The sequence below is a fragment of the Bombus vosnesenskii genome, unplaced genomic scaffold (genome assembly GCF_011952255.1).
Source record: "Bombus vosnesenskii isolate JDL3184/JDL3185 unplaced genomic scaffold, Bvos_JDL3184-5_v1.1 scf7180000013316, whole genome shotgun sequence".
In the NCBI taxonomy this organism is placed as follows: Eukaryota; Metazoa; Arthropoda; class Insecta; order Hymenoptera; family Apidae; genus Bombus; species Bombus vosnesenskii.
Window position 1 is genome coordinate 562,381 of NW_022882962.1, and position 26,755 is coordinate 589,135.

General features: G+C 36.0%; 2 protein-coding genes across 8 annotated transcripts; one reads left to right on the forward strand and one right to left on the reverse strand.

Annotated features, from left to right (window-relative positions):
• The first annotated feature begins 52 nt into the window (after positions 1 to 52).
• On the forward strand, positions 53 to 23,301 carry LOC117235609 (E3 ubiquitin-protein ligase UBR4). Of its 7 annotated transcripts, none has more exons than XM_033497793.1 (40): positions 53 to 214; positions 434 to 531; positions 622 to 1,076; positions 1,177 to 1,701; positions 1,779 to 1,942; positions 2,025 to 2,259; positions 2,347 to 2,464; positions 2,910 to 3,085; positions 3,143 to 3,329; positions 3,418 to 3,647; positions 3,728 to 3,851; positions 4,112 to 4,338; positions 4,719 to 4,928; positions 5,042 to 5,229; positions 5,304 to 5,445; positions 5,591 to 5,868; positions 5,993 to 8,250; positions 8,348 to 8,550; positions 8,644 to 8,803; positions 8,933 to 10,314; positions 11,327 to 11,484; positions 11,595 to 11,741; positions 11,857 to 11,889; positions 12,066 to 12,267; positions 12,347 to 12,536; positions 12,624 to 13,013; positions 13,094 to 13,680; positions 13,791 to 13,907; positions 14,116 to 14,328; positions 14,918 to 15,094; positions 15,179 to 15,353; positions 15,436 to 15,586; positions 15,681 to 16,059; positions 16,148 to 16,450; positions 16,536 to 16,768; positions 16,907 to 21,290; positions 21,464 to 21,918; positions 22,026 to 22,350; positions 22,454 to 22,613; positions 22,863 to 23,301. In XM_033497793.1, the coding sequence occupies exons 1-40, from the start codon at positions 93 to 95 to the stop codon at positions 22,922 to 22,924; spliced, it is 16,323 nt and encodes a 5,440-aa protein (XP_033353684.1). In that variant the 5' UTR covers positions 53 to 92; the 3' UTR covers positions 22,925 to 23,301. The 7 variants fall into 7 exon arrangements, with proteins under 7 accessions (XP_033353684.1, XP_033353685.1, XP_033353686.1 ...); XM_033497794.1 differs by having other exon boundaries at positions 3,161 to 3,329; XM_033497795.1 differs by having other exon boundaries at positions 2,931 to 3,085.
• A 224-nt stretch (positions 23,302 to 23,525) lies between these two features.
• LOC117235617 (protein will die slowly) lies at positions 23,526 to 26,692 on the reverse strand. Its single transcript, XM_033497821.1, has 9 exons — positions 26,274 to 26,692; positions 25,890 to 26,007; positions 25,651 to 25,747; positions 25,407 to 25,570; positions 25,183 to 25,272; positions 24,696 to 24,835; positions 24,369 to 24,600; positions 24,180 to 24,267; positions 23,526 to 24,078 (listed from the first exon to the last, which is right to left on the reverse strand). Exons 2-9 carry the CDS (start codon positions 25,980 to 25,982, stop codon positions 23,978 to 23,980), a joined length of 1,005 nt encoding a protein of 334 aa, XP_033353712.1. The 5' UTR covers positions 25,983 to 26,007; positions 26,274 to 26,692; the 3' UTR covers positions 23,526 to 23,977.
• Positions 26,693 to 26,755: the final 63 nt, after the last annotated feature.

Consider the following 26,755-nt stretch of genomic DNA (forward strand, 5'->3'; position numbering starts at 1 on the left):
AGATACATATATAAATATGTAAACGTATATAGTTAAAGTACCACTGTGGAAAAAGAAAAGATAGGTTCGAACAAAGTCGAACAGTTTCAAAAATGGCGACCAAGATTCGTGGTAGCTATTCATGGTCAGCAGTAACGAAACCATTATTAGCAATATCACAAGGATCATTCGATAAAAATGATATCTTGGAATTGGCAAAAAGCATTGTTATACGGTAAGACTCGTAACGTTTTTAAATTAAAACGATTTAGGTACAAGAAATTATTTTGATTATAATCTCCGGAGTGAGAGAGAGAAAGAGAGAGAGAGAGAGTGAGAGAGTGAGAGGGTCGTATGTTTCCAATGACAACCCTGAAAAATATTTTATTTTTTTTAGTTATTAATTTTAATCGTTTATTCATATAGTTTTATTTATCTTTGTTATAATTTTTAGCGAATATGACTTCCTCTGTAAAGGAGAGCTGTATGATACCTTTTATACATCTGTGGCAATTCTTGCAGCAGATTATTTCTGTAGTTGCATCAATACATGTAAGTTTTGAATCTTTGTTTTGTCTTTGTAAGGGACAGTTTTCTAACGAATTGTATATATTTCTTGACTAATTTTTTGTGGTTTTACAGTTTCCAAAAGTCAAATATCTATAGTTTGTCAAGCATGTAGAGTTCTGCTTCTTCGTCTTATGGATAAATTATCTCATCATCAAGTTCAGTTAGGAAATGGGACACCTACTGTCTTAAGTACAAAACAACTACTGCTTCCAATTCTTGCACTTTGTACTGGACAATCTTTACTTTCATCTACTGAAGAAGCAGCCTTGATTGCTATGATAAAAAATTCTGACATACCACATGACATTAAATCACAGTTATCCCCAGAAGCTGAGAAGGATACTTCTCAATCATCTAAAGATTCTGAACGAATACAATGTGATTTATCCGGCAGTATTCTAGAACAATTGACTATGCCATTACAAGGTTCTACAATATCAATGCCTGTTGTTGTTGAAAATTCTAATGAGAGTGCAACGAAAACTACGAATGACAGTGTTGTTAATGATGTTCATTCAGACATAAAGGTATCTTCTATGACTCAGTTTATATGTAACATATACATATATCTATGATTAATGACAAAGGTAATATATTCATTCTAAAAATTTAATTTTTATTTTGCAGACAACATTTGTTACAAGTAACATAAATATTCTTCGAAATATGGATGTAGGAGACACGCTGTTAGATATGTGTTTAAATCTTCCTCACTTGTCATGTTATACTCGCAAATATCAAGCATATTTACATAAAAAAAGTTTCACTTTACCCGTGAATGCCTCTGACGCACATGCTATACGTCATAATTTACATTCTGTGTCGAACGATATTAATATCGTTCACAACGTAATATCTCTGTCTTTCTTAGAACCATTAACTCCAAGTAAATTAGAAAAATTATCGTTACTGACCATGTCTTGTTTATATTGCTCGATTGTATACGCGACTGCATCAAGTATTGTCGGAATAACGAATGCTGTGTCACCGAAGTGTAGTACAAATACCTCTGCTGGAACGCAAACCGCTTCAAGTATTAAAACTGCAGAAGAGGAGTATGATACTCTGGCGATTACCGTTGTTGAAAAAAGCCTCGAAATATTTGGTTTAGTCTCAAACGTAATTAAAAATAGCACACGCGCCGGAGGTCATGTAAGAAATTATTTTCACTCAATGCAAAAATTGGTTTGTTCATGTAACAGTGCAAATAACTTGATTATTTATAATAGATTCTGCAAAATCATCTATTAATCGGAGTATGGTTGTTGGTGGCTGGTTTACAAGCTCAACTTACAGTGAGTGGTTTAAGTGCGACGGATAAGGGAAAAGAGGAAAAGGGTAAATCACCTAGTAAAGTACGTGATGGAACAATTCGCGTCAATCTTATGAAAATGTAAGATATTGAACTTTAATACTTTCTACTACTTTAATGATTGATTAGAATCGAAAAGTAATTGAAAATTCTTGTATTTCAGACAACAAGGTTTTGGAGTACTTTCAGTCGCTTTAGCTTCTCATGCGCTTACATTAATGAGTGCTCTGTTAGAAGATGTTTCGATCGAAGCAATTGCCGATTCTTCTACTCCGCCAGAACCCGCTCCATTGGATATACTTTCCACTGCTACCGCGCTTCAAAGGGCGGTTACTTTTCTACAAGCTGTACCACTTAATCATCTATTATTTTACTTAGCCACTATAAGTTACAGAAGGGTCAGTCTGTAGTAATAACGCACATCAACTTGTTTTTGATTAATACAGTATTTTTATTAACGCCTGCTCAATCAATTTATGTTGTAGGCGTGTACCTTGAAGAGAATACAAAAACATCCATTTGAAGGCGATGCTTTAAGTCAATCTGATTCTACTACTTACTATGAAGATTTACTAAGTTGTTCAGATAATTCTACTGATGAAGGTAAAAGAATATTTATTGTGCAATACACAAAATCGAAATTATATTACTTTTTTTTCGTAATCATAACGAAAATAAATAAAAAAGGAAAAGAAAAACGAATTATACTTTTGGCAATATCTTTATGTATTTAAATACAGAGTTGTTCATTGGATCATATAAAAAGAACCTAAATATTTTTCTATTCTATTATTTCACTACATTATTAAGAGATATAAAACAATAGTCAATAAATTTCATATATATATATATATATATATATATATAGTATAATACAATATATTAAGAGAAAAATTAAAAAATTATATATATAAAGTGTGCATTTGCCATGTGTATATTTCACGTGATACATATTTTAAGTACATAATTTTAAAGTTGTTGTTTTTATAATTTTATCATTTACATAAGCAGATGATTAACGGTGTAAATGCGTCTTCTCGCTATACAGAAAAAACTGTTATGTCGATAGAGGAGGACAGCGAACCTATTTTGGGCTTATGGTTTGAGGAAACAATTGCCCCATCTGATGGATCACCGGCGAATGGTACAAAAGAACCCAACAATGAAACCAACGCTGAACGAACTGTAACTACTATTGTTCCTGATAATCGTGAACCTCATGGAGTAAGTGAATTCATTTTTCATTTTGCAAAAATCAGTAAGAGATATTAGAGTAATTAGTTTCATTCTCAATTACAGTATATATCATTGGCTACTAAAATTTTTCAATTCATGAATCAACATTTGATTGGCAATAGAAGTTCATATGTTCGCGAATATGTGGTAAATGGCTTAGTTGAACAACAGATGGTTATATTAGCAGCAATAATTAGAGATTTAGATCATGAGACTGCTAGGACAGAGACTGGTAGGTATTTATGTATTTGTTTAATAATCATACAGTGTTTACACATTCATATGATTAGTACTGCTACAAAGCATGCATTCCATTTTAGGCACTATATCGGTATTCTACGGTGCCACACTGGGTGCTATGTATTCCGAATTTTCTCAAGCTTTGAGTCTTTACACGCATAATTTACTTGTTCAAAATACGTTGAGCGAAAGTTTACAAAACACCCTTCTCCAGCATTTAGGTGTAAATCCATGGTCTGGGACAGAAAGTACAACTCCATGTACTTGGCCCCTTCAAGTCTATCCGAGAACATTAAGTGTGTTGGCACAGGTGTGGTTTTATTACATATCGGGCGTATGATTTCATGTAATCTTATAACTTTCACTAATTATAGGCATTGTCAATGATAGGTTCTTTTACTAAAACCTCGAGCAGAGAAAGAAGCAGCTTGTATAAGCATATGGCATCGTTTGATTACAACTATAGTAGAAAACGTATGCAATCCACCCTCTACATTTGAGGCAGAAAACGAAGGTAAGAAGGAACGATGCGTGTTTTTATACACGTGTAATATATAAGCAATAATAAGCATATACACAGGTAACATTACTCAAACCCAATCTATATGGTGTTTTGTATTTTGCTTGTTTCTGTTTTGTTTTCTTAATCGAATAGAAATATCTTTCTTTCCTTTTACTGAAACACGTTTTATTAATACAAGGTGAATTAAATCATAAACTTTTTTACATTTTGCCTGGCAGAACATATAACATTTTTTATATCAATATTTGCAGATTTGAACGTGGAACACGCTCAACTAGTTTTGATTTTATTCCACTCTCTTAATTTCATGCAAAAGAAATCGGTACTACTTGTAACCGGTAGCGGTGCTGTGCGTTGTAGCGAAGCTGTTAAAACTCCAATGAAAGATTCTCAGTTACTGCATCTGTCACGATTATTGTTACTACTTGAATACATGATGAAACATCTTTATGATGCTCCACCCGCATTACTTGAACAAGTAAGTAAACTTATTCTGGTGATTTGAATATTATTACTATAAAAAGCATTTAGTATTATTTCCCGTTTTTCATAATTCTCATCTCATTCTTCATTTTCATTTTCATATTATATATTTTCATTTATATCATTATGTTCTTTAACGGGGTTACAAAGAGTACACGTTATTAATATTGCGTTAGATAACGTGAATGCGTAAAATGCGAAAATAATGACGTGTTTGTTATATATGAGCAAAACGCGACAAGATACCAGGGCCACCAAATTGAAAGATACATTTGAGTGGTAGTAAAAATCTTGTACATTTCCATCATGAGCTAAGTATGAGATGTTCATATATGAATTTATTAATAATTTATAAATTGTACGATTAACACATAGGTTCGATGGAATCTATTTTCTGCGACGAGTTTAGTTTGTGATGCAAAAGATGGTAATAAACAAACGGCTCGTATTTTTACGCCATGGACAGTAATTGAAGACAATTATCGTAAAATTGGTAATCAAGATGAATTCTCAATGAAGCCTCGGTTTTACAATCTTTCTACTACAGATTTCAATAATCAGGATACTCCAAAATTGGATGGGGTGGTTGGTATATTATGGTTTATTGATAAATTGCTACAAAACAATTCTTCGTTAAGTTTCTAATTCTATTTATAATATAATTTTTAATTGCATGTATATTGTATGTATGTTTATAGGCTTGTAATTTCATACTGGGTGCACCAGATAAAATGAAATATCCTCTTTTGGTTGATGCATTAATAGATATTTTGAACGTACTGAATCAAGCTGATATGCAAAAGAGGACTAGTAGTGATGGTAAAGATAAATCGCCCACTTTCATAGGATTATGTGCGATTCGTTATTGTTTTTCCATATGTTGGCGGTAAGTAATACACGATATATTTTTTCAAGGGAATGTCATACTCAAACTTACTGACAGTTAACAATTGTTAACAGATTATTGCTAATGTTACCACCATCTACTCTATATATGGATAAACTGGCTCTTGGTGAGGAAATTCCTGCTGGGCCAATGTTATTATATTCTTTAATTTGGGGACCTAGAGCTGCATGCAAAACTTTTACCAGTTGGATGAATGTAATGTTTGATTTTAATCATATTTTATCATAATATCTATAATTTTATTATAATAATCATAAATTAAGATTAAATCGATTAAGTGAAATTGCTATGTTATCGGAATATTTAATTAAATTTATAAAATTGTTATTTCTACTAACAGGATTGTCTAATCAGACAAGGAATGTATGCGCAATATGCGAGAAATCTTTTGAAAACGGTATCATCTACTGTAAACTCCCTCAAATATGATGTTACCGTCGCAAAAAATTGCATTACGGCATTGAAACCAGAAACTAACTATAACAATAAAATAATACCGAAAAATGCGTTACCTAAACTTAGCTCATTGTGTATTTTGGCTGCAGTTATTGGCAAATTACAAATTCTTTTTTACGAAAGTCTATCGAAGAGTCAAAACGAAACTATCGAGAGTTCGAAGTAAGTTAAAGTGATTATATTCTCTGACGATACACCTGTTGAACCTATATTTGTTACACCTTTTTCTTTATTTAATTTCAAGTATTATTGGCCCGTCTTAAACTCAAATTTATTCTTTGTACAGAAACACACAAAGTTCAGAATCCGGAACTACGAATGCAAATAAAATGATGATCAGTATATTACCACATGTTCTCTCATTAACAGAATCGATTCTATACTCGTGTCGATCAAATATATTGCACGAGATGCTCGAATCTTTCGAAGTAGATGGTAAATACGGTCCTCGAGATTATTCTATACTTGACGATATCATTGCAATGGCAAGTGCAAATTGGTCAACTGAAGCGTCCTTGATCTCGTTTTTACCAAATTCTGTAAAATCTGTCATAGATAAATGGAAATCTATCAGTGTTGTCCATATTCCTTGGAACACTTATACGAATGACGTTATACCAGCGGAGAGTTACATTCTGGCTACTGTGTGTCAACATATCAGCTCACTTTCTGAATATCCGACGTTTTCTATTAATCCGTCTTTGAAAAAGTTGTTGCGCAATTTAGTTACATTTATAGTAGAATATGTAACTCCTACAACAGCACCAGAAAACACGGACGTGCATAATCAAGCATTGGATATTCTTATTGCACTATCTATGGATGCTCGCACAGATTATCTTCAAGATATGACTAACAAGGCTTTGACAAAACTGCTAGGCGATAGCGATAGTGAGGCACGACAACTACGAGAACATCTTTTTGTATTGCACCGTACATATAATTTGATAATCGAATATACGAATGACACCCAAGATCCCGTCAATATTACCGTTAATGAAAAAATCATGAAACGATGTATTAAATATTGGGAACAACTATTAGAAAAACCGGTCGGATGCAAAGCATTAGATTTATTCTTTGCACCAAACACCAATCGATCCCTTGTTTCTGTATTGTTATCTATAACGTCTTCACAATCTTCACAACAATTTGCCACCCACGTTTTAAGATTTTTCAACACATTGTTCAAAACAGCTGAGAAAGGTAGTGACGGGTCATTAGAACGTCTTTGCGGATCCGTATCGAATTTAGCTCATGTAGAGCCAGAAAAGTTGCAAATATGGTTGAAACAAATTATTTTAGGAGCAACGAGTATTTCTCCAAATGCATCGTTGACAAACGTACAAACACCAACGATGGTAACTACAAATGCGTTGGTTGCCGTTGCTAATACAACCGAAGATGCCCCGAAATCGGACGAGGTTGCTAATGTACCGAATAATGAACAAGATCGATGGTTAATTTCGCTATCAAACGATTCAGCTAGCAATAACCAATCGACAAGTATCACTGATGATCAACAACAGCAACAACAACAGCTTCAACAGCAACATTCGATGCATGAAAATAGTCGGCTTTTACGAGCGCTTACAAATTATATAGTTAAAGAGAAAAGCAGCGTCGATGAAGGTGTACCTGTTACGATTCTTCGAGCCCTCATACCATTAGCTTATCACATTCTTTCTCCAACGATTGAGGGCAACGGATTCTCCGATTTAATGAACGTTATGTCCACATTAGCCGACGCTGGTTCCGAGAAAGGACACACTTTACTATTTAAAGCCGCAATCGAATGGATTGAACTTTGCAAGGAACAATTGATGAATAAAGATCTTCAAAGTTTGGATAAACCGTTACCATTCGTCGAAGCTGGCTGTTGTATACTGAATTATGTAGCAGATGTAGTAAGTGCGATTTGTCCTCAATTAATGCAATCACAAGATCGAGCAACTAGTCCACCATGGGAAGGTGCTACTCCAGTTAATGATGTGAATGATAGCGATTGGATAGACGATATTCCACACGAAGATGAAGATAGTGCGGCTGACGATTCTGATGACGACAGTCTTTGTAACAAGTTATGTACGTTCACCATTACGCTAAAGGAGTTCATGAATCAACATTGGTATCACTGTCATACCTGCAACATGGTAAACGGAGTTGGAGTCTGCACAGTATGTGCTCGCGTTTGTCATCGCGGACATGATGTTACCTATGCGAAATATGGAAATTTCTTTTGTGACTGCGGTGCAAAAAATGACGGTTTTTGTCAAGCTTTAACTAAACGAAGTCCTCAATCATCGGAACATCAGACCAACACATCTGCTGTCGGTTCTGGAAATATAGCTGCATCGACCAGCATTTCGACCGGCGTTGCTAGTACAAGTTACGGGAATACGCTTGGTACGTCTGTTGAGAATCGAGATCTATTCCTCACAAGCAGTTTACGACGAAGAACTTCGAGCCCTTTATATTTGTCTGACAAACAAGAGAGACAAGGACGCGACAAACAGAGACATGCGTATTTGGCTAAACAATTAGGTAATTATTTTCGCTTGTACTCATTTTTTTTTTCGATCGGAGAATTCTTTTATTTGCTTTGAATTCTCATTAACCTGGTTGATAACTCATTGAACAGAAACATCGAAGGATTGGATACAAGGTTGTCTTTGGAAAAGTGGTTTGGTATCGTCGTTGGTAGATCTGACACGTACTTTACTACCGGCAGTAGATGCATCGTGTAGAAAAAACTCAGCAATTGGTTGTCATGCACGCGCTCAAATGGCACTTAAACAATTACACACGGTGGATAAAAAGTTTGAATATACCGATCAGTTAATGGTATGTGCGTTCGTTTTCTGGCAATGGCAAAGGATTCATTGTCTATAACGGTGGAATTAACAAAATTACATTATTGTGTGATGTTAATTTCAGCTTCCCACATTGGGATCCCAAGAAGGAGCATTTGAAAATGTTCGAATGAATTACTCGGGAGAACAAGGACAAACTATTAGACAATTGTTATCTGCACATATGATACGTCGCGTTGCAATGTGTTGTCTATCGTCCCCACATGGTAAAAGACAACATTTGGGTGAGTGATTTTGTATCCGTATCTTCGCATTTTATTTCGATCTTTCATGTATCGCTTGATGATGTATGTATTGATTCATTTATTTTACTATAATTCGTGTATAACATACATATTCTTTTTTTTTTATAGCGGTCTCACACGAGAAAGGAAAAATAACAGTGTTACAATTGGGCGCATTGTTGAAACAACCTGATTCGTCGAAGAGAAAATTAACATTAACGAGACTTGCTTCTGCTCCGGTACCCTTTACCGTATTATCTGTAACTGGAAACCAATGGAATGAAGATTTCTTAGCAGTCTGTGGTTTTAAAGATTGTCACGTATTAACTTTTAATACTTCTGGAACCGTGTCAGATCATTTAGTTCTGTATCCTCAATTGGAAACTGGCAATTTTATTATAAAAGCAATTTGGCTGCCTGGATCTCAAACTCAACTTGCTCTGGTCACCGTAGACTTCGTAAAGATTTATGATCTTGGAAAAGACGCTCTTTGTCCTCAATATTATTTTTTAGTGCCTACTGGAAAGATAAGAGATTGTACATTTATGCATGCAGAGGATGGTATATTTTATTTGTTGATAATATCTTCGGCCGGTTATATTTATGGTCAAGCGATGGATGAGGTAAGCTCAGCAAAGTACGGACCTTTCTATGTAACGAATACTCTCGACGTGTATCATCCAGAAATAAGAGATAATGGCCAAGTTGGCGGTGGAGGTGTGTCGATTTATTATTCGCATGCTTTACAATTACTCTTCTTCAGTTACGCATGTGGTAAAAGTTTCATAGCACCTCTTAAATACATGGAAACTGATGTAACAACTGTTTTTCAAATTAATCTTACTGGTAACAAAAGTTCGAATGGGAACAAATCAAACAACAATCAACCACAACCATTATGTCAATGGAGTGAAGTACCCAATCATCCTGGATTGATCTGCTCAATTTTAGAAACGAGTAATAATCCTGTAATATTAATGATTAAACCTGATACAATAATGATTCAAGAAATTAAAGCTATTCCTGCTAAGGCTAAAATAATGGACATGGTTGTCATAAGACATCCGAGTTCAAACGCAGAGCATCGCACGACTTTAATTCTATTATGTGAAGACGGAAGTTTGAGAATTTATATGGCTGGAATGGAACAAACTGGCTATTGGATGTCTCCTACTGTTCAACCAGTAGGTACGATGGCCACGGTTAAGCCGGCTCGAAAAAAGAAAACCATCAAAACGGGAAAACCAACAGGATCCGTCACTTTTCCTATTGACTTTTTCGAACATTGTCAAGTGATGAATGATGTGGAATTCGGTGGTAATGACTTGTTACAAATTTACAACGTTGCCCAAATTAAACATAGGCTCAATACAACTGGAATGTATGTTGTTTCTACAAAAGCAATGGGATTCATTGTTGAAGTTACTAACAATGACGCTGTTTTGGTTATGACGGGAATTCGAGTATTACTCGGAAATCAAGACGTTCAAAGAGCACCAGTTTACATTGAGGTAAATCTAATTCGATCTTCAACTTTACTCAATGCTTCATTTGTATATATATATGTCGGAGATGAAAAAACACCGGAGTCTGTAATTGAACAATTGTAGTTATTCAATCCGATTGTATTTGTTCGAGATTCGTGATAACGAGCTTAGGCTCGAGGCGACAGTCAGTCGCCGAACGTAGCCGCGGTCACGGGATGAACGCTTTGTCTAACAAAGGTATGGAGTAATTCTATAGCTCTCCTTAAAAGAAATATTCGTTGCGACACGAGACAGTAAACATTCCAACGGTTTCTTTCCCATGGCTCGCCACACGCAGACCCTATTCTTCGAGTAAGATGATTGCCAGATGTCGATGCGTCTCCGCAGTACATGTTCGGCTAGCTCAAGGGCCCGTTATAAATCTTAAGATTTAGTCAACTAAAGTCCTTCAAACAGACAAACAGTCTTTGTCCCAACTACGGGAAAATAGGGGAGACCTATTTTTCAACGAGCGGCGTCTCCCACTAGCAACTTTCCCTCGAGGGCGGCTAGCATCTTTTTCTAACCACCGATATGGAGATTGACCAATTAGCAGCAACGCCAATTTCCCTTACTTTCTGAACGAAGGCTTTTCTCGACGAATCCGATGGTCTCGTGTCCTTAGACACACCCCATTATAGTTTTCCTCTGTGGGATCATCGGGACGGGAAAGGCATTCTCGCTCGCGATCTCACTGATGAAAGGAGTAACCCTTTACGACCAGTAAATATTACGCATCCGATTTAGATTTTGTGAGTGCGTTCATCTATCATCCCGTCGACCGCGGATTCGTTATTGAACCTAGGATCATTGTCATTAGTTTCTCGAGTACCTAACTACCACGGTTACTTGTCCGGTTCTATAATAATTGTATTTGCACTAGTCAATGTCTTCTCTATTGCATAACGACAACGTGTAACCCAAACAAAGATTCGTTTCACGCTCCTAACCCTAATTCTAATGTAAACCCGACATATATAAAATACTCTGTTTACAGGTGTTTGGTAGAAGTATTCGTACAACTTTAAGTAGAAGCCGTTGGTTTGACATACCTTTAACTCGAGAGGAAAGTCTTCAGGCTGATAAAAAATTAACTATTACATTTGGACCGTCTCAAGATCCTGAAGGTGTCATTATGGTGGATTGTATTAAGATGTATGTAAAAACCTGTAACGACAAAGTATTGTTATGATAAATTAATTTTCATTCATCACTTGTTTCTTGTGTTCTCTTTTTTTCGACTTTATTAATGTTTTTACATTTAGATACGGTAAGACGAAAGACGCATTTGGCTGGCCTGAAGAAATAGAAGATGTTCCGACAGGTCAATCAACGTCTGCACCAGTCACCACGATAAATAGCGAGACAGATAGTGCCTTATCTGCACCTACATCTTTGTCCTCCGTTGATAGGTATTTATACAATAATAATTAAAAATATATACATATATATACAATTTCTATTTTAATGTACATACATCTGTTAATTATGTACAATGAAATCTTTTATCGTTGCATAATGCTTTAGCACAGCAAAGGACAATTCCCTTGATATTGATAGGTAAGGAAAACTTGAAGTAATTAATCATTTATGGATTAATTAAAGTAAGAAAAACTTTCGAATTAGATATATATATATATATATAAAATTTCATATAAAATACACTATATACTATATAGAATATTACAGAAAACTTCCTATGAAGAATGATATTATTTGAAGTATATTAATTTTAGGATGATCGCGGGTATGTTAGAAGTTTTGGAATTATCTTTCAATGTACCCTCTAATGACGAGAACAAGTTACCACTGAAAGCAACAACTATCGAGGTAGCATCGCAACTGCTCATATTACCAACTCCCCCACCTGTACAAATGCATACAACCGCGCTTTTAGCCGCTTTACATTCATCCAAACAAGCATATCATCTTCACAAGGTGAGTTTCACTAAATATAAATATGTCTTTTATTATTATTATTATTATTGCTGTCATTGTGGTTGTTACTATTATTTAGGATCATGTATTGCTATCACATGTATTGGAATCGTTGAAATCTATGAGAGAACTTGAGGACACTCGTGACATAGATGCAGAAAACTTTTATAGACTGGTACTTATAGTTCGGAGTATATCCATATCACGACCACAAAATCTTGCCAAGTTTACCGACCAATACACGAACAAACCAATAGATGAAACCAATGGTAAAATTATTATCACTGATTAAGAGAAAGCTACTTAGTCCATTTGTGCAATAATTAATAAATGTTACATTTTGCTTCTGGATTTAGTACCAATTTTTGAAAACGATCGACAAAGTATTAGCCAGTCTCGTAAAAGCGCGGATGAAAGTCAACAACATTTAGTAGTACAACTTATGGAAATGCTGTGGTCTTTGCATATGGCTTATCCAAAAAATATGGCCCTTGCACCGGTTGTAGTCCCAGGATTAACTCATGCCGAAGGAACGATTCATGCGATTGTCGAAATAATACACGCATTTACGACATGTGATGTGGAAAAGAATATTCCCTTAGCTGCTAAATTATATTTACAATTATTACTATCATCTGATACGACCATCAGTTTCACTGTTAAACAGGCAATAATCCGCGTACTTCGACCAAGGTACAAAAGAAGAAGAGTTTATATACCAAGTCCCCCAAATTGTAGCACACCAGGTAAAGGAAATAGCGACATGTCATATGTGTAAATATAAATAGTTTTGATCATTATTCTAATTAAGTTTATTCTAATTAAGGAACGGCTGCAGATACAGAAGAAAAGCCAACAACATCATCTGTGCCATCTCATCGAGAATTGCCAACAACCACACCAACAGCGTCGACAACAGATCGAGAAACAGAACAACATTTAGATATAGAATCAATAGGGTCGTCAGCGGTTGATCCCTTAGCAGTTATGTTAGTAGCAGATAATAATCAAGATTCATCTACTCCTACAACTAGTGCGGTATCCACTACTACAAGTAGAAACTCAGCTGGTGGCACTAGTGGTGCTGGTACCAGTAGCAGTAGTAGTAGTGGACCGATAGCAAGGGGGGCGGTAAATCCTTTGGAAACGTTGCTCGGTTCGGGAAGTTTCCCACAGATATTAGACGTACCACCAGATACCGACGACGAAACCATGGTGGAATTGGCAATCGCACTTAGTTTACAAGATCATGAAAGTGGAAATGCTGATTTGCAAGTATTACAACAAGGATTCCAACAAAGTCTTTCGAACTTACAAGGATTGGAAAACCTTCAAAATTTAAATGGACCAGCATTGGAAAGTTTACAAGTATTAGCAGCGCAAGGTTTGGTTCAAGTTCAAAATACAAATTCGGTAAGAATTGAAATTTCAAGTGAATATGTTTAAGAGAAAAAGGAAAAAGAATTTCAGTGGAATTTCAGTCAAATCTAATTTTTTACCAGTGAACTTTCTTCCCTTCCCAGGGTCAAGAAGGTGGAGGTCACTACTCTGACACGACTGCTTCTGCTGGAGGCTCAGATGACGAGGGATCAACTGCAGCTACAGATGGCAGTACGCTGCGTACATCTCCGGCAGAACAAGTGAGTTACTGTACGGTTTTCTCAACCATCGACAGCAAGTTGAGACTGTGTTTGTCGTGTTTACTTTCAATGCTGTTTACTCTCGTAGCTGTTTGTTTATTGGTAATGAGCAATACAAAGAAGAAGAGAAACAGTGAGAGAGGGCGGAGGGAGGGAGATTATTTTATCGTAGATGGTAGTGTAATGTTTGGGATATATTTTATGTTAGGGTGGTAGTGGTGGTAGCAAGGGTAGCGAGAGCGGTGGAAGCGAGAGCGGAGGAAGTGCTGTAGACAGCATGACGGGGGAGCATAATGTATCGGGAAGGAGCTCCGCGTACGGAGACAATGGTCCCGATTCTATACCTCCGATTGGAGGAATTGGAGTCAACCAAGCACCACGTTCCGAAACTAATTCCGTGGGTGTCCCCGCGGCTTTCACCGTAAGTGCTTCCGTCACTGCGTTCGTCGTTGGCGTTACTGTTTTTCATCGTTACTCTGTATTCAGTATATTATGACTATGATTATGTGGTGAACAACAAATACTTGTTTCTGATCTTTTCCCAAGTGTCGCCTGCGTTTCATTCATCTTGTTCGTCCATTCGCCCCTCCCCAATATACATTCGTCCGTTCGTTGTTCGTGCAACTTTTTTTTTAACGGTAGACTCTCGATATGACAGACGCGTTTGTATTTAAAGTTGGTTCACTTTCAGTTTCAATTCCAGTTCCAGTCTCAGTGTTAGTTTCAATTTCGATATTAGTTTTAGTTTCAGTTTTAGTATTCAGTTCTCCAACACACACCTTCGTACTCGCGCATCGCGTCTCGAAACACCCTTTACAGGTTGTATTTTTCAATTACTGTTATATCTACATTAAGATATGGTATGTTCAAAACGAAAGTCTACCGTAGGTAATTCGCATTCTCCCTCTTTTCTTCTTTCCTCTCATTATATTGATGCTCTTTACTGCTCTGTAACAGAAATGAGCTATGGATGAATTGCCGTTATACAATAGAATTACTTTTTTTGACAGGTCACTGAGCAAGAAGAAGGTACAGAACAAGAACACGCCACGGAACAAGAAAATGACACAAGCTGCGAAACTACTGCAAAACTGCATACAATACGATTATTATTGCTCGATAAGCTTATGCGGTTCGTCCCAAATTTAACGAACGTATCCGGTGTTTTGACTGTTCCATTTATGCAGGTTTGCTTATTTTTCTGCATATTTTGACCAAATCCTTTGATATGTATAATTTCTTTATTAAACTTAATGCAAGATATTCTTTAGGTTTTATTAATGTTAACTGCCGATTTAGACGGGCAAGAAGAGAAAGATAAAACTTGTGTTGAAAGACTACTTCGAATATTGGTAACAGAATTAGAAATGGATAAACCAGATACAAATAATATATGGCAGCGTACTAACAAGCGAGAAGTTCATTTGGTTATTATGCGGTTACTAAGTGAGTGATTTAATGATGAAAGCACATTGATCTGTTTATCTTTAATCATAACATAAATTAAAAATTTGTTTATCTATTACAGGCGTTTTAATGTCTCGCTCGAAACATACTGCTAAAACACAAGCGGAAAGTTCAAATTTTATTTCTCAAATGGCAGCCTCGATACTCAGCAAAGCTGGAGTAATTGATTATTGTTCGACATTACTAAAAGCATTATTAGAATATTGGAAAACGTATGATATCAATAAACATCTATATGGAAATATATGACATAATGAACACATCCAGCATGTACTGATCTATATGCGTCTTTTCCTTCTTCTATAGAACGTCAACCGAAGAAAACGATACTATACTTGGTGGTCAATTGCTTAAAGAACATCTTACAACCTCACTACCTGACATGTCACCGCTCTTTTTGCGACAACATGTTAAGGGACATGCTGGTGATATATTTGAACCTTATCCGCAATTATTAACGGAAATGGTGTTACGATTACCCTATCAAGTATACAAATATGCTGAAAGCAATTCAACACAGTCAGCTTTTGAACAACCTTGGTATTTTTATCTCTGCGAGTATATGATGTCTTATCAAGCACCACTCGTTAGAAGACAAGTACGCAAATTACTACTCTTTATTTGTGGTAATAAAGAAAAGTACAGACAATTACGTGACTTGCATGCTCTAATCTCGCATATTCAGGTAAGTTGACTTTGCTGTTGAGATTTTTATTATATTATATGTGTGAGTTACTCATGCAGTACTACATTGCACTTATCACACCTTTTAGTCAGTCCAACAATGCTGCACTGCTGGTGGATTCGATCCTCTTCAATCGCGTCCACATTCCATCAATTTACCATATGACTCATTAGTAGATTTAATCGAACACCTGAAATGCTGTGTTGAAATTGCCACAAGTCGCACAGGAAATTGGCAGCGATTCTGTTTAAAACAGAATACAGTACTCTCTTATTTGCTTACTGTATCAACGTTGTTGGATGAAGGCGTTAGTCCCACAGTATTGCAACTTTTGCAGTGTGCTATATGTTCAAGCAATAAATCGAAAGAAACGAAAGATACTAAAACGAAAGTAAGCGATGATATCATGTCTAGTCTCATTTTTTAAAAAAGAATTATTATAGAAAAGGAAATAGGTTATTCTTTTGCTTTGCTAGGAACCGAAATCTGGGACTGCAGTAACTTCAAAAGAAAGGCGAGAACGAGAAAAGTCAGAAGATTCGGATACGGAAGCTAAATTCGAGGAAGCTCAATGCTTGGCATTAGTCGAACAAATTCAGAAGCAAGTTTCTCCAAACCTGTTGACGAAATTTATTCAAACATTTTTACTCGAAACGAACAATACAAATGTTCGTTGGCAAGCACATTCTTTGATACTGGCTATTTATAAGTAAGCAAATTTAAATTTTTTATGTAACCTTCACATTCTTTGATTTTCTTTTCTTTCCTATTTGTTCTTTCTTTTTTCTTCCATTTTTTCTTCTTTGTTTTTCTAAATCTAATTGTATTTCAATTGTACACTACGCAGAAATTCTGGTCCAGCAGATCAAGAAGTTCTACTAGACTTACTGTGGCGTTTATGGCCTTTGTTGCCAGCTTATGGTCGGAAAGCGGCACAATTCGTCGATTTGCTTGGTTACTTTTCCCTAAAAACTCAGCATGCAAGTAAAAAGATGCACACGTATATGGAGCAGGCAGTTGCAGTGCTACGCGCACAGAATCAGTTACTCGCACGTCACCCGAATGCGAATCTGTATGCGAATCTTGCTCAATTTGTCGAATTGGATGGATATTATTTGGAAAGTGAGCCTTGTTTGGTATGCAATAATCCCGAGGTATCAATGTCAACAATCAAGCTTTCCTCGATTAAAGTTGACTCGAAATTCACCACAACCACACAGATTGTAAAACTAGTCGGTAGTTATACGATAAGTCGCATAACTCTTCGCATAGGCGACCTGAAGAGAACAAAAATGGTGCGTACGATTAACATATATTATAACAATAGATCGGTTCAAGCGGTAGTCGAGCTGAAAAATAAACCCGCCATGTGGCATAAAGCTAAAAAGATAACGCTGGCTCAAGGACAAACAGAAATCAAAATGGAATTCCCGTTACCGATTGTTGCCTGCAATTTGATGATCGAATATGCAGATTTTTACGAGGATATACAGGCTTCTTCGGAGACCTTACAGTGTCCACGATGTTCCGCAAACGTGCCTGCGAATCCCGGTGTTTGCGGTAATTGCGGAGAAAATGTATTCCAATGTCACAAGTGCAGAGCTATCAACTATGATGAGAAGGACCCGTTTTTATGCCATGCTTGTGGTTTCTGTAAATACGCCAAGTTCGATTATACGCTTACTGGAAGGCCCTGTTGTGCAGTTGATCCTATCGAAAGCGATGATGATCGAAAAAAAACGGTAGCGACGATTAACACTTTGCTTGAAAAGGCTGACAGAGTGTACAAAACTCTGATTTCAAACAAGCCAACGTTAGAAATGTTATTGATTAAAATATCAGAGCATCGATTGGACCGTGGTTTAGTGGAAGAAGGTGCAGCAGCGGCAGCGGCGGCAGCCGCTATCCAAGTATCAAGTGGCGGTACTCAAGTAAACAGAGCCATACAATTGCTTGCTCAAAGATACTGTGGCGAATGTAAAACTTCTTTCGAAGAATTGAGTAAAATTATACAAAGAGTTTTGGCTTGCCGACGAGAACTTGTAGCATATGATCGTCAACAGCGAGACCAAATTATTGCTGGTTGCTCGTCAAGTAATGATACAACATCGACGACGACGAGTAGTAATGCAGGCAAAGAAGAATCTTTGGCAACAATGACAACAACGACAGCAACGACAGCAACGACAGCGACGACGATGATGACCGTTCCCCAATCGGCAACAATAACGGCATCAACGATACCACATCAACAGTTGCCTGCTGTCGGATGCGTGAATCCGCAAACAGTAGGTCGTTGTTATGGATGTGCGACCGCAGCTACGGAACATTGTCTGACTCTGTTACGTGCTCTTGCTACTAATCAGGTAGCTAAAGAGGTTCTATGTAAACAAGGATTAATACAGGAGCTGGTCGAGCATAATTTACGCAAAGGTACCGTGCAAATGCAGGAAGAAGTTCGACAATTGTTGTGTCTAGTTACCAGAGACAATGCGCAATCTACTAAAGAACTTTGCTCTTTGTTGACTGGTCGAATCACTCTGACGCTTCGTGGTCGCGTTATTACATCGGATTTATCGTTGGCTGTACGTCACGAAATGGCGCTACTAGCAGCTTTGATTCAGAAAGAGGACACCTGTTGGGAACAGAAACTGCGTTGCGTGATGCAGTTATTCTTGATGGCGTGTAAAGAATCGAAAAGTCCAGTCGTGATGGAAAGCATTATTTTGCCGTGTTTAAAGATATTGCAAGGATTGGTAAAACCAGAGCAACCAGTAGTCTCAAAGAAAGCTAAAGACAGGGGTGTGGAGTCGTTAGCAACCATTCAACCAACTGAGGGTATTACCATCGACGTAAACAAATGGTTGGATGGTGACCCAAAGCACTCATATTCCGAATGGATTCGTCGTATGCCTGCCGCGAGGAAAATGGAACAACAATCTTCAAGCAAACCATTGAAGAAGGAAGAGATTCGAGCGCTCTATTTAATGGAGAAATACGGACATAGATGGCATAATCGGTACTTAAGAGGTGCGCAAGGTATCCAACCGCTAAAATTGGCTGATGGAGCCTGGTTAAAGGAGGTCTTGTTTAATCCAAGTTCGCGACTGGCGCGACAAGTTGCTTGTAATATGATAGAAAGCCTCTGTCAGGGAACGGAACGAAAGAAAGAAGTGCTCGTATTGCTTACATGTTATTTAGAGGAATTACGTACGGCCGGTGAGAGTAGTACAGAATTTCTGACATTGTACCAAAGTTTAATTAGACAACCACCATGGAAGCAGTTCTTAGCAGTACGAGGAGTTATGACTTTACTCGCGGATTTATTAACAAGGGAAATCGAGGAGCTCCATCGACTGGAAGAGACGACGTTGACCAGTGATTTAGCACAAGGTTATTCATTGAAAATGCTTACCGAACTGATGGCAACATTCCTCGAACAAGAGAATATTAAACAACAATATAAAAGCCGTTTGGTAGGTGCTGTGCTCAATGGTTATCTTTCCCTAAGAAGATTGGTCGTTCAGCGAACAAGATTAATCGACGACACACAGAAAAAGTTATTGGAGCTCCTTGAAGAGATGACCACTGGAACCGAAGAAGAGACAAAAGCTTTCATGGCAATCTGCGTAGAAACGGTGCAAAAATATAGCGTCGAGGATGTGCGTACACCGGTATTCATCTTTGAAAGGCTTTGTTCCATCATTTACCCAGAGGAAAATGATGTCGGAGAATTTTATCTGACACTAGAGAAAGATTCGCAGCAAGAAGATTTTCTTCAAGGTAGAATGTTAGGAAATCCTTATAGCAGTTTAGAACCTGGCTTAGGACCACTTATGCGGGACGTGAAGAATAAAATTTGTCTAGATTGCGAATTGATCGCTCTCTTGGAGGATGATAATGGAATGGAGCTTTTAGTTAACAATAAAATAATCAGTCTTGATTTGCCTGTAAAGGAGGTCTACAAGAAGATCTGGGTACCAGAAGGCGGAGAATGCGATGCTATGCGCGTGGTATACCGAATGCGAGGATTGCTTGGAGACGCGACTGAAGAGTTTGTTGAAAGTTTAAATGCAAACAGCGAACAAGAGGTAAACAACGAAGAAGTCTATAAAATGGCGAACGTTTTAGCGGATTGCGGTGGTCTTCAAGTAATGGTAAACCGATTAGCGGCAATACAAAATGTAAATCGAGCTCGACCATTACTTCAGGTCCTTCTTAAACTGTTCCGACTCTCAGTCAAGGTGAAAAAAAATCAAGAAGTTTTAAGTAAATTGGGAGCGGTGATGGTGTTTTTGGACGTTCTACAACGTTGTCTTGCAACCGAATCGGAGAACTGGCAGGCAAAAATTACCGAACAGCTGTTGGAAATCATAGAAACGATCTTAACGCATGCATCATTATCTACGCTCGAAGCTTTTTCACGGACATCCAGTGGCCCGGAGCACATAAAAGCGCTTCTTTCTTGCGCTCAATCGACCGCGGTCAGGCAAAGCAATGTATTACCACAACTCGCACGTGTATTAGCCGCTTTGACATATGGAAATCGCGAGAAAATGGCTCTCCTCTGCGATTATTTCAAACCCGTGTTAGACTTTTACGAATTTGATCACGAACATACACCAGAGGATGAACAAAAGCTCGAGCTATTTTGCATTCTAACTCAAGCTATCGAACGAAACGCAATTGGGAACACTCTAAAAGATTACATCATAAGCATGGGGATTGTAAAAGATGCTTTCGAATATATAACCGTGCGGGCTCCTTGCCTTAAACCTACACTATTACGAACGGACAGCGATGAATTAAAGGATTATATATCAAAACCGGCACTCAAATATATCTTACGATTCTTAACTGGCCTAGCAACCGATCATGAACCAACACAGTTGGCAGTGTCACAGTTTACTATTAGTATAATACACAGATTGGAACAAGTATCTTCAGATGAACATGTCGGATCTCTAGCAGAGAATTTATTGGAAGCGTTATGCACGAACAAACGCGTTGCCGAATTAATCGAAAAGGCCCGGCAGCATACGCGTAGCGAGAAGAAACGTCTGGCAATGGCGATGAGAGAAAGACAGTTGGGTGCGTTAGGTATGCAAACTAACGACAAAGGTCAAGTGGTGGCTAGCGGAGCAATCCTTCAACAAATGGAAGACTTAGGTGATGAAACGGGATTGGTCTGCGTAATCTGTCGTGAAGGATACAAATTCAAGCCAAATATGGTAAGGATGAAATTTCGTTGAGAGACTAAGAGATCTCGAAAGAGCTACGTTTCTCTCTTATTAGCATGTATCAACTAAGGATTAATTAAGTTTTTGTAATTAGTTTCGAGTTTCCTATTGATACTTACATACACTCATAGCTATTCGTTGTTATTTACTTAATTGGTTTTCAGGTTTTGGCTATTTATACCTTCTCGAAACGTTGCAACGTTGAGGAATTTGAAACGAAACAAAGGAAGACAGTAGGATATACTACCGTTACACATTTCAATGTTGTCCATGTAGACTGTCATATGTCTGCGGTAAGACTGGCACGCGGCAGGGATGAGTGGGAGAGTGCAGCGTTGCAGAATGCGAATACTAAGTGCAATGGACTTTTACCACTATGGGGTCCTCAAGTATTGGAATCTGCTTTTGCTAGTTGTTTAGCAAGACATAATACTTACCTGCAAGAGTGTACCAGCCATCGCGATATATCTTATCCATCCACTGTCCATGATTTAAAATTGCTACTGTTGCGATTCGCTCAAGAGAAGAGTTTTCATGAAGATAGTGGCGGAGGCGGTCCACAATCGAACATGCACTTGATCCCTTATTTAATTCACACAGCACTTTACGTAATCAACACGTACGTCGAATAGCAGCTTTATTTAATTTTACTTTCTATTTCTTCTCGCATGTGCTACATTTATTATTCATTAACATTTAAATCTCATGAATCATATATTTTTCTAGTACGCTAGCAGATACTCGGGCAGACAAAACGTTAGTTGGATATTTAGAAACGCTACCAGGTTCTAGTTGGCTTGAAAATTGTTACGAAGCAGAAGGACCATTTTACCAATGCACGATGTCTCTTTTGCTTCATACACCAGCTCGTTGGAAAACATACAGAATTGCTCATCTAAACAGATTAATTGTTCTTGCCCATCAGCGATATGTTTCACCATCGAGTCCAACAAAAACTATTGTCGACATTACCGTTAAGCATTACGCGGTATATAAAAGCGCCTTAATCTTCTTTGGTCTAGTCGATTGTATTTATGCCAATTTCTTCAAGGTACACTCTTCTTCTTTATTCAGTCTACATCTCCTTATTGATTATGTAATGTTTTGAATAATCCTTTATTTAATCTTATCATCTTTTATTCATTTCATCGCAGAAAGTTAACGTATTGTCCGATAATCAGTGGCCATCAGTCTTGGCTGAATATATTAGACATAATGATGAAGCCATGTTAAAAGCCTCGGAACGTGTGTTAGCTACGTACCGCGATGAACTGTTACCTTGCACATCTTTCGAAGAATTTTGTGATGTTGTAGGTAAGTAAAAAAAGAAATGACATAAAGCCAAATGATAGAAGAATTTCTGACCGTGTTTTATTTTGTGTAAGAAAAATTGCATTTTTCTAGTAAAAAAATTATTCATTTTTCATTTTTACTTAGCATTAATCAATATATCATGTCTATCATACCCAATGTATCTTATGTTTCGAACGATTCTTGATTGTCACTGTATAGACGAAAACAAATGTATTAAATACAAATAAATTTTTTTGATATTTGTTTTAGGTTTATTGGACGAAATAACGGATCCTACGTATATAAGTGATATTTTGAAGAAACTCGGTTAAAAAAAATTGGAAGAATGCTATGCTGTTGAAAGGAAATGCGCTCTTTTACATAAAAGTATAACGACTTTCTTCAAACTCTCGAGTTTCATCTTATTTTCAATGTTATTTTCTTTGCTCATACACATATGCGTGCACGTGCGCGCCTCTACACAAACACACTCTTATACATCTTACTAAGTTCCTTTCATTATCTCGGTCATTAATAAATGGAAATAATTCCAATTAATATACTCGCTCTGTAAATTGCGAGTTACTCGTTTGCTTTTTCGATAGACAAAAATCCAGTCAGTGTATCGCGTGTTGTAATTCAATTCCACAATTGTACGTTTAAAAAAAAAAATGCTTTAATAAAATAAGAAATATCGTATTATAATTTATACTTCGGCCTAGTAACATTTATTTATGCTGCATCCTGATTTGCAAATAAAGAGGTACAAACTGCACATTTCATCTCAGGTACGAAAAAATACATATTTATATTTTTTTCTTTTCGTCACTTTCTTTACATAAACATATTTTCGTTACAAGGATATCTTTATAATCTTTTTTTCATTCTTTTTCCTCTTTAGAATATTTAAAGAGGTTACATATAACCATTGCATTCTGTTCAAAATATTATACACATTGCTTTATTTTCTAGTGTCATATAAATAGAAAGGAGTACATATTCGCTTTACAAGTAAATTACATAGTTACAAACGTAAAGCTATCGGTTATACATAACGTCGAAATGATAAGAAAATTGTTCACTAAACACTGTTTACTCTTGGATTTGTTTCTTAACCGATGCATGACAATTTAGATTTATTGCGCTCATTCAATTATAATGGTAAACTTAATATCTAATTGTATAAAACCAAATTCTACTTTCTACAATTATCCGAAAGATAGGCGCGAATTGTCTATTAAAATTATTAATTTCATTATGATTGAAAATTGAGTAAATGTAAAAATTTTAAAAAGTAAAGAAAAGAAAGATCGAATAAGATGTTTCTAAAAGATACAAACGCTCCTTGTAGAATTTTTAATAAAATCGTGAGTAACATACATATTCTATGTGTCACTTTTCCATAATTTGATAGTTTTATCGTTTTCAAGGGCGGCTGAAGCTATAATATTATCGGTCGGGTGACACGTAGTACATAGCACAACATCTAAAAATAAACAGAAGAATTGATTAGTATATTATATATGAGGCCAATATTTCACCATAATGATATAAATCGAATCATCTCTATAATATAATCTATTATACCTGTGTGTCCTTGCAGTTTTTGAACAATCTCCTTCGTCTGCAAATTCCAAATGTACACCATATTGTCTTCTGAACCCGAAACAATCCACTGATGAACAAAAAAAATCAAAAATATAAAGATGAGTTAAACGACATTGATTTAATCATACCGAACGAATGCATTGTATACACGAACGTAATATAACCTACCTTTCCTCCTGTAACTGAAAAATTTGCGAAGATACAATATTTTTCATTTTTATGACCTGTATACGTTTTCAAACATTTTCCTTTGCTATAGTCCCAAAGCTTTAACGTATTGTCTAGTGTTGCTGCCAAAATATATTTTCCATTTGGTGAAAACTTTACAAAAGATACGGGAGGGTTATCATCGTCGATTAAGGTCTTCAAACACTGGCCAGATGCGGTATCCCAAATTCGACTATATAACAATCATGTCAATTGGTGTTATTCATATTTATTTATTTATTCTCTAACAAGCAGGTATTGACATTCAAAAAAAATATGCACACTTACCATAATCCGTCGTAACTACTAGATACAATTAATGATCCGTCCCTATTAAAATGAACTGCACTTACAGGATCCGAATGAGCGGGTAAAGTTTTCAAGCATTTTCCAGTTCTAACATCCCATATCCGAACACTTTCATCAAACTAATAATATTTATTATGTTAATATTGCATATATACTTACAGTGCAAGTCTTTGTCCATATAAACACACAAGCTATTTTTAATAAAGTTCCGAAATATTGTATAAAATACCATTTAACATCAACTATTTTTTTGTTTTGAATGCTCTTATTTAATTCAAGTATTATCATAAATTTTTCTCCAATATATATTGAAACAAATTCTTTTTAATTCCATGTTAATTTAAGTATATATTATGACATGTTTCATTCTTGTATTATCATTGTGCTTATGTACTTAATTCAGAGACTTGCACGTAATTCTTAAAAAAAATCTCACATAAATGAATTTTTATACTTAAATACTTACAGAACCAGAAACTATTAAATTTGACTGTGGATTAAAATTGCAACAGAAAACATAATTACTATGGCCTTTTAAAGTTTTTAAGCACTTTCCCTGAAAATAAAAAGAACTATACATAACTAAGTTATTTACAATAAATATCTTACATTTATGTTAAAGTTTTAGACTTCATACAAATCTAAATTCATTTTAAATATAATTTCTTAAAGTAAAAGTAGTCAACTTACAGAACTCAATTCCCATATTTTCAAAGTTTTATCATCAGAAGCAGATACTAATAGTCTACTATCGCTAGACCATGCAACATCTGAAATACCAAGCTTATGGCCAGATATTGTTTTCTCAAATTTGCCATCATAGGAACCCCATATTTTAATTAATTTATCTGCAGCTACAAGCAAAAAATTAATTTTGTTTAGATAAACTTAGCAATTACAAAATTGATATTAGATTAGAAACATTTTTATTTACAAGAACTCGCAAGCCATTCCCCATTAGGACTGAATTTTACAGAAGAGACTGCTTTGGTATGGCCTGCCAAGGTATACTTCAGGGTATAATTCGGTTTCTACAAAAATCAACAAGCACACAGGAATTTTAACCATATTATTCACAAATAAAACAAGAAGAGAAATATTAATAAAAGTGGTTAGAAAGAGAGAGAAAGAGAGAGCAGAAATATTAGAGCACAAATTATTGAGTTTGCTCACCAACGTTGAGCTACTTTTAGTGCCACTGGCTGGAGTAGTTGGAGTATTATTGACAGACGTTTGATGCCCTGGTGATGGTCCAAGTGGCACCATTTTTCAACAAGTTTTGGAGAATATACTAACTTGTGAGATAAAAATTGGAGTATATATATAAACAAAGAACAGGATAAATTATATGGATAAACTCAAAATTTTTAGCACATTTATTACTCAATCCTCACATAAAAATCCAGAAGAAAATGCTTCTTCAATATTAAAGGAATAAATTTTTTCAAATTCCTTTATTTAATATAGCTATTAAAAACTACATTTTGGATTCATGCCATATCCAAAATCGTTTAATAATGATACCTTTACATTTTTTTTTAAATCATTAATACACACGTGATCACGATGTAATTTCTTGTTGTTGACTATCACTATCTACCAAGTGTCGAATCGTAAAATCGCCTCTTATTCGTAAAACTTTTCAATTTTCGTTTGTATTTCTTTATATAATTCTTTTCACTTTTAATCTTCGTATTTATATCTTTTCATTTATACCTTAGTAAATAAAAACATTTGTTCAATCATGAGAAACTTTCTAATATACATACGCGTCCATAATATACATGACAAAAATAAAAAACAATAAGATTGTTGCCTACTCTCTATTTCTTAACACCTGATATTCTACATTAAGTTCAGGATTCATGAAACTCGAACACGAAATAACTTATCACGTGACAATCTTTATACCTCTATGGTTACAGCACTTACAGCTTACAGTTTACAGGTTATCGAATAGTCGAAAAACTGCGATAGAAGCTTAAGTCGTCCTTCAAAAAAAACTTCATTTGTTAACCTCACTTTTTAAAAGTTTGCTC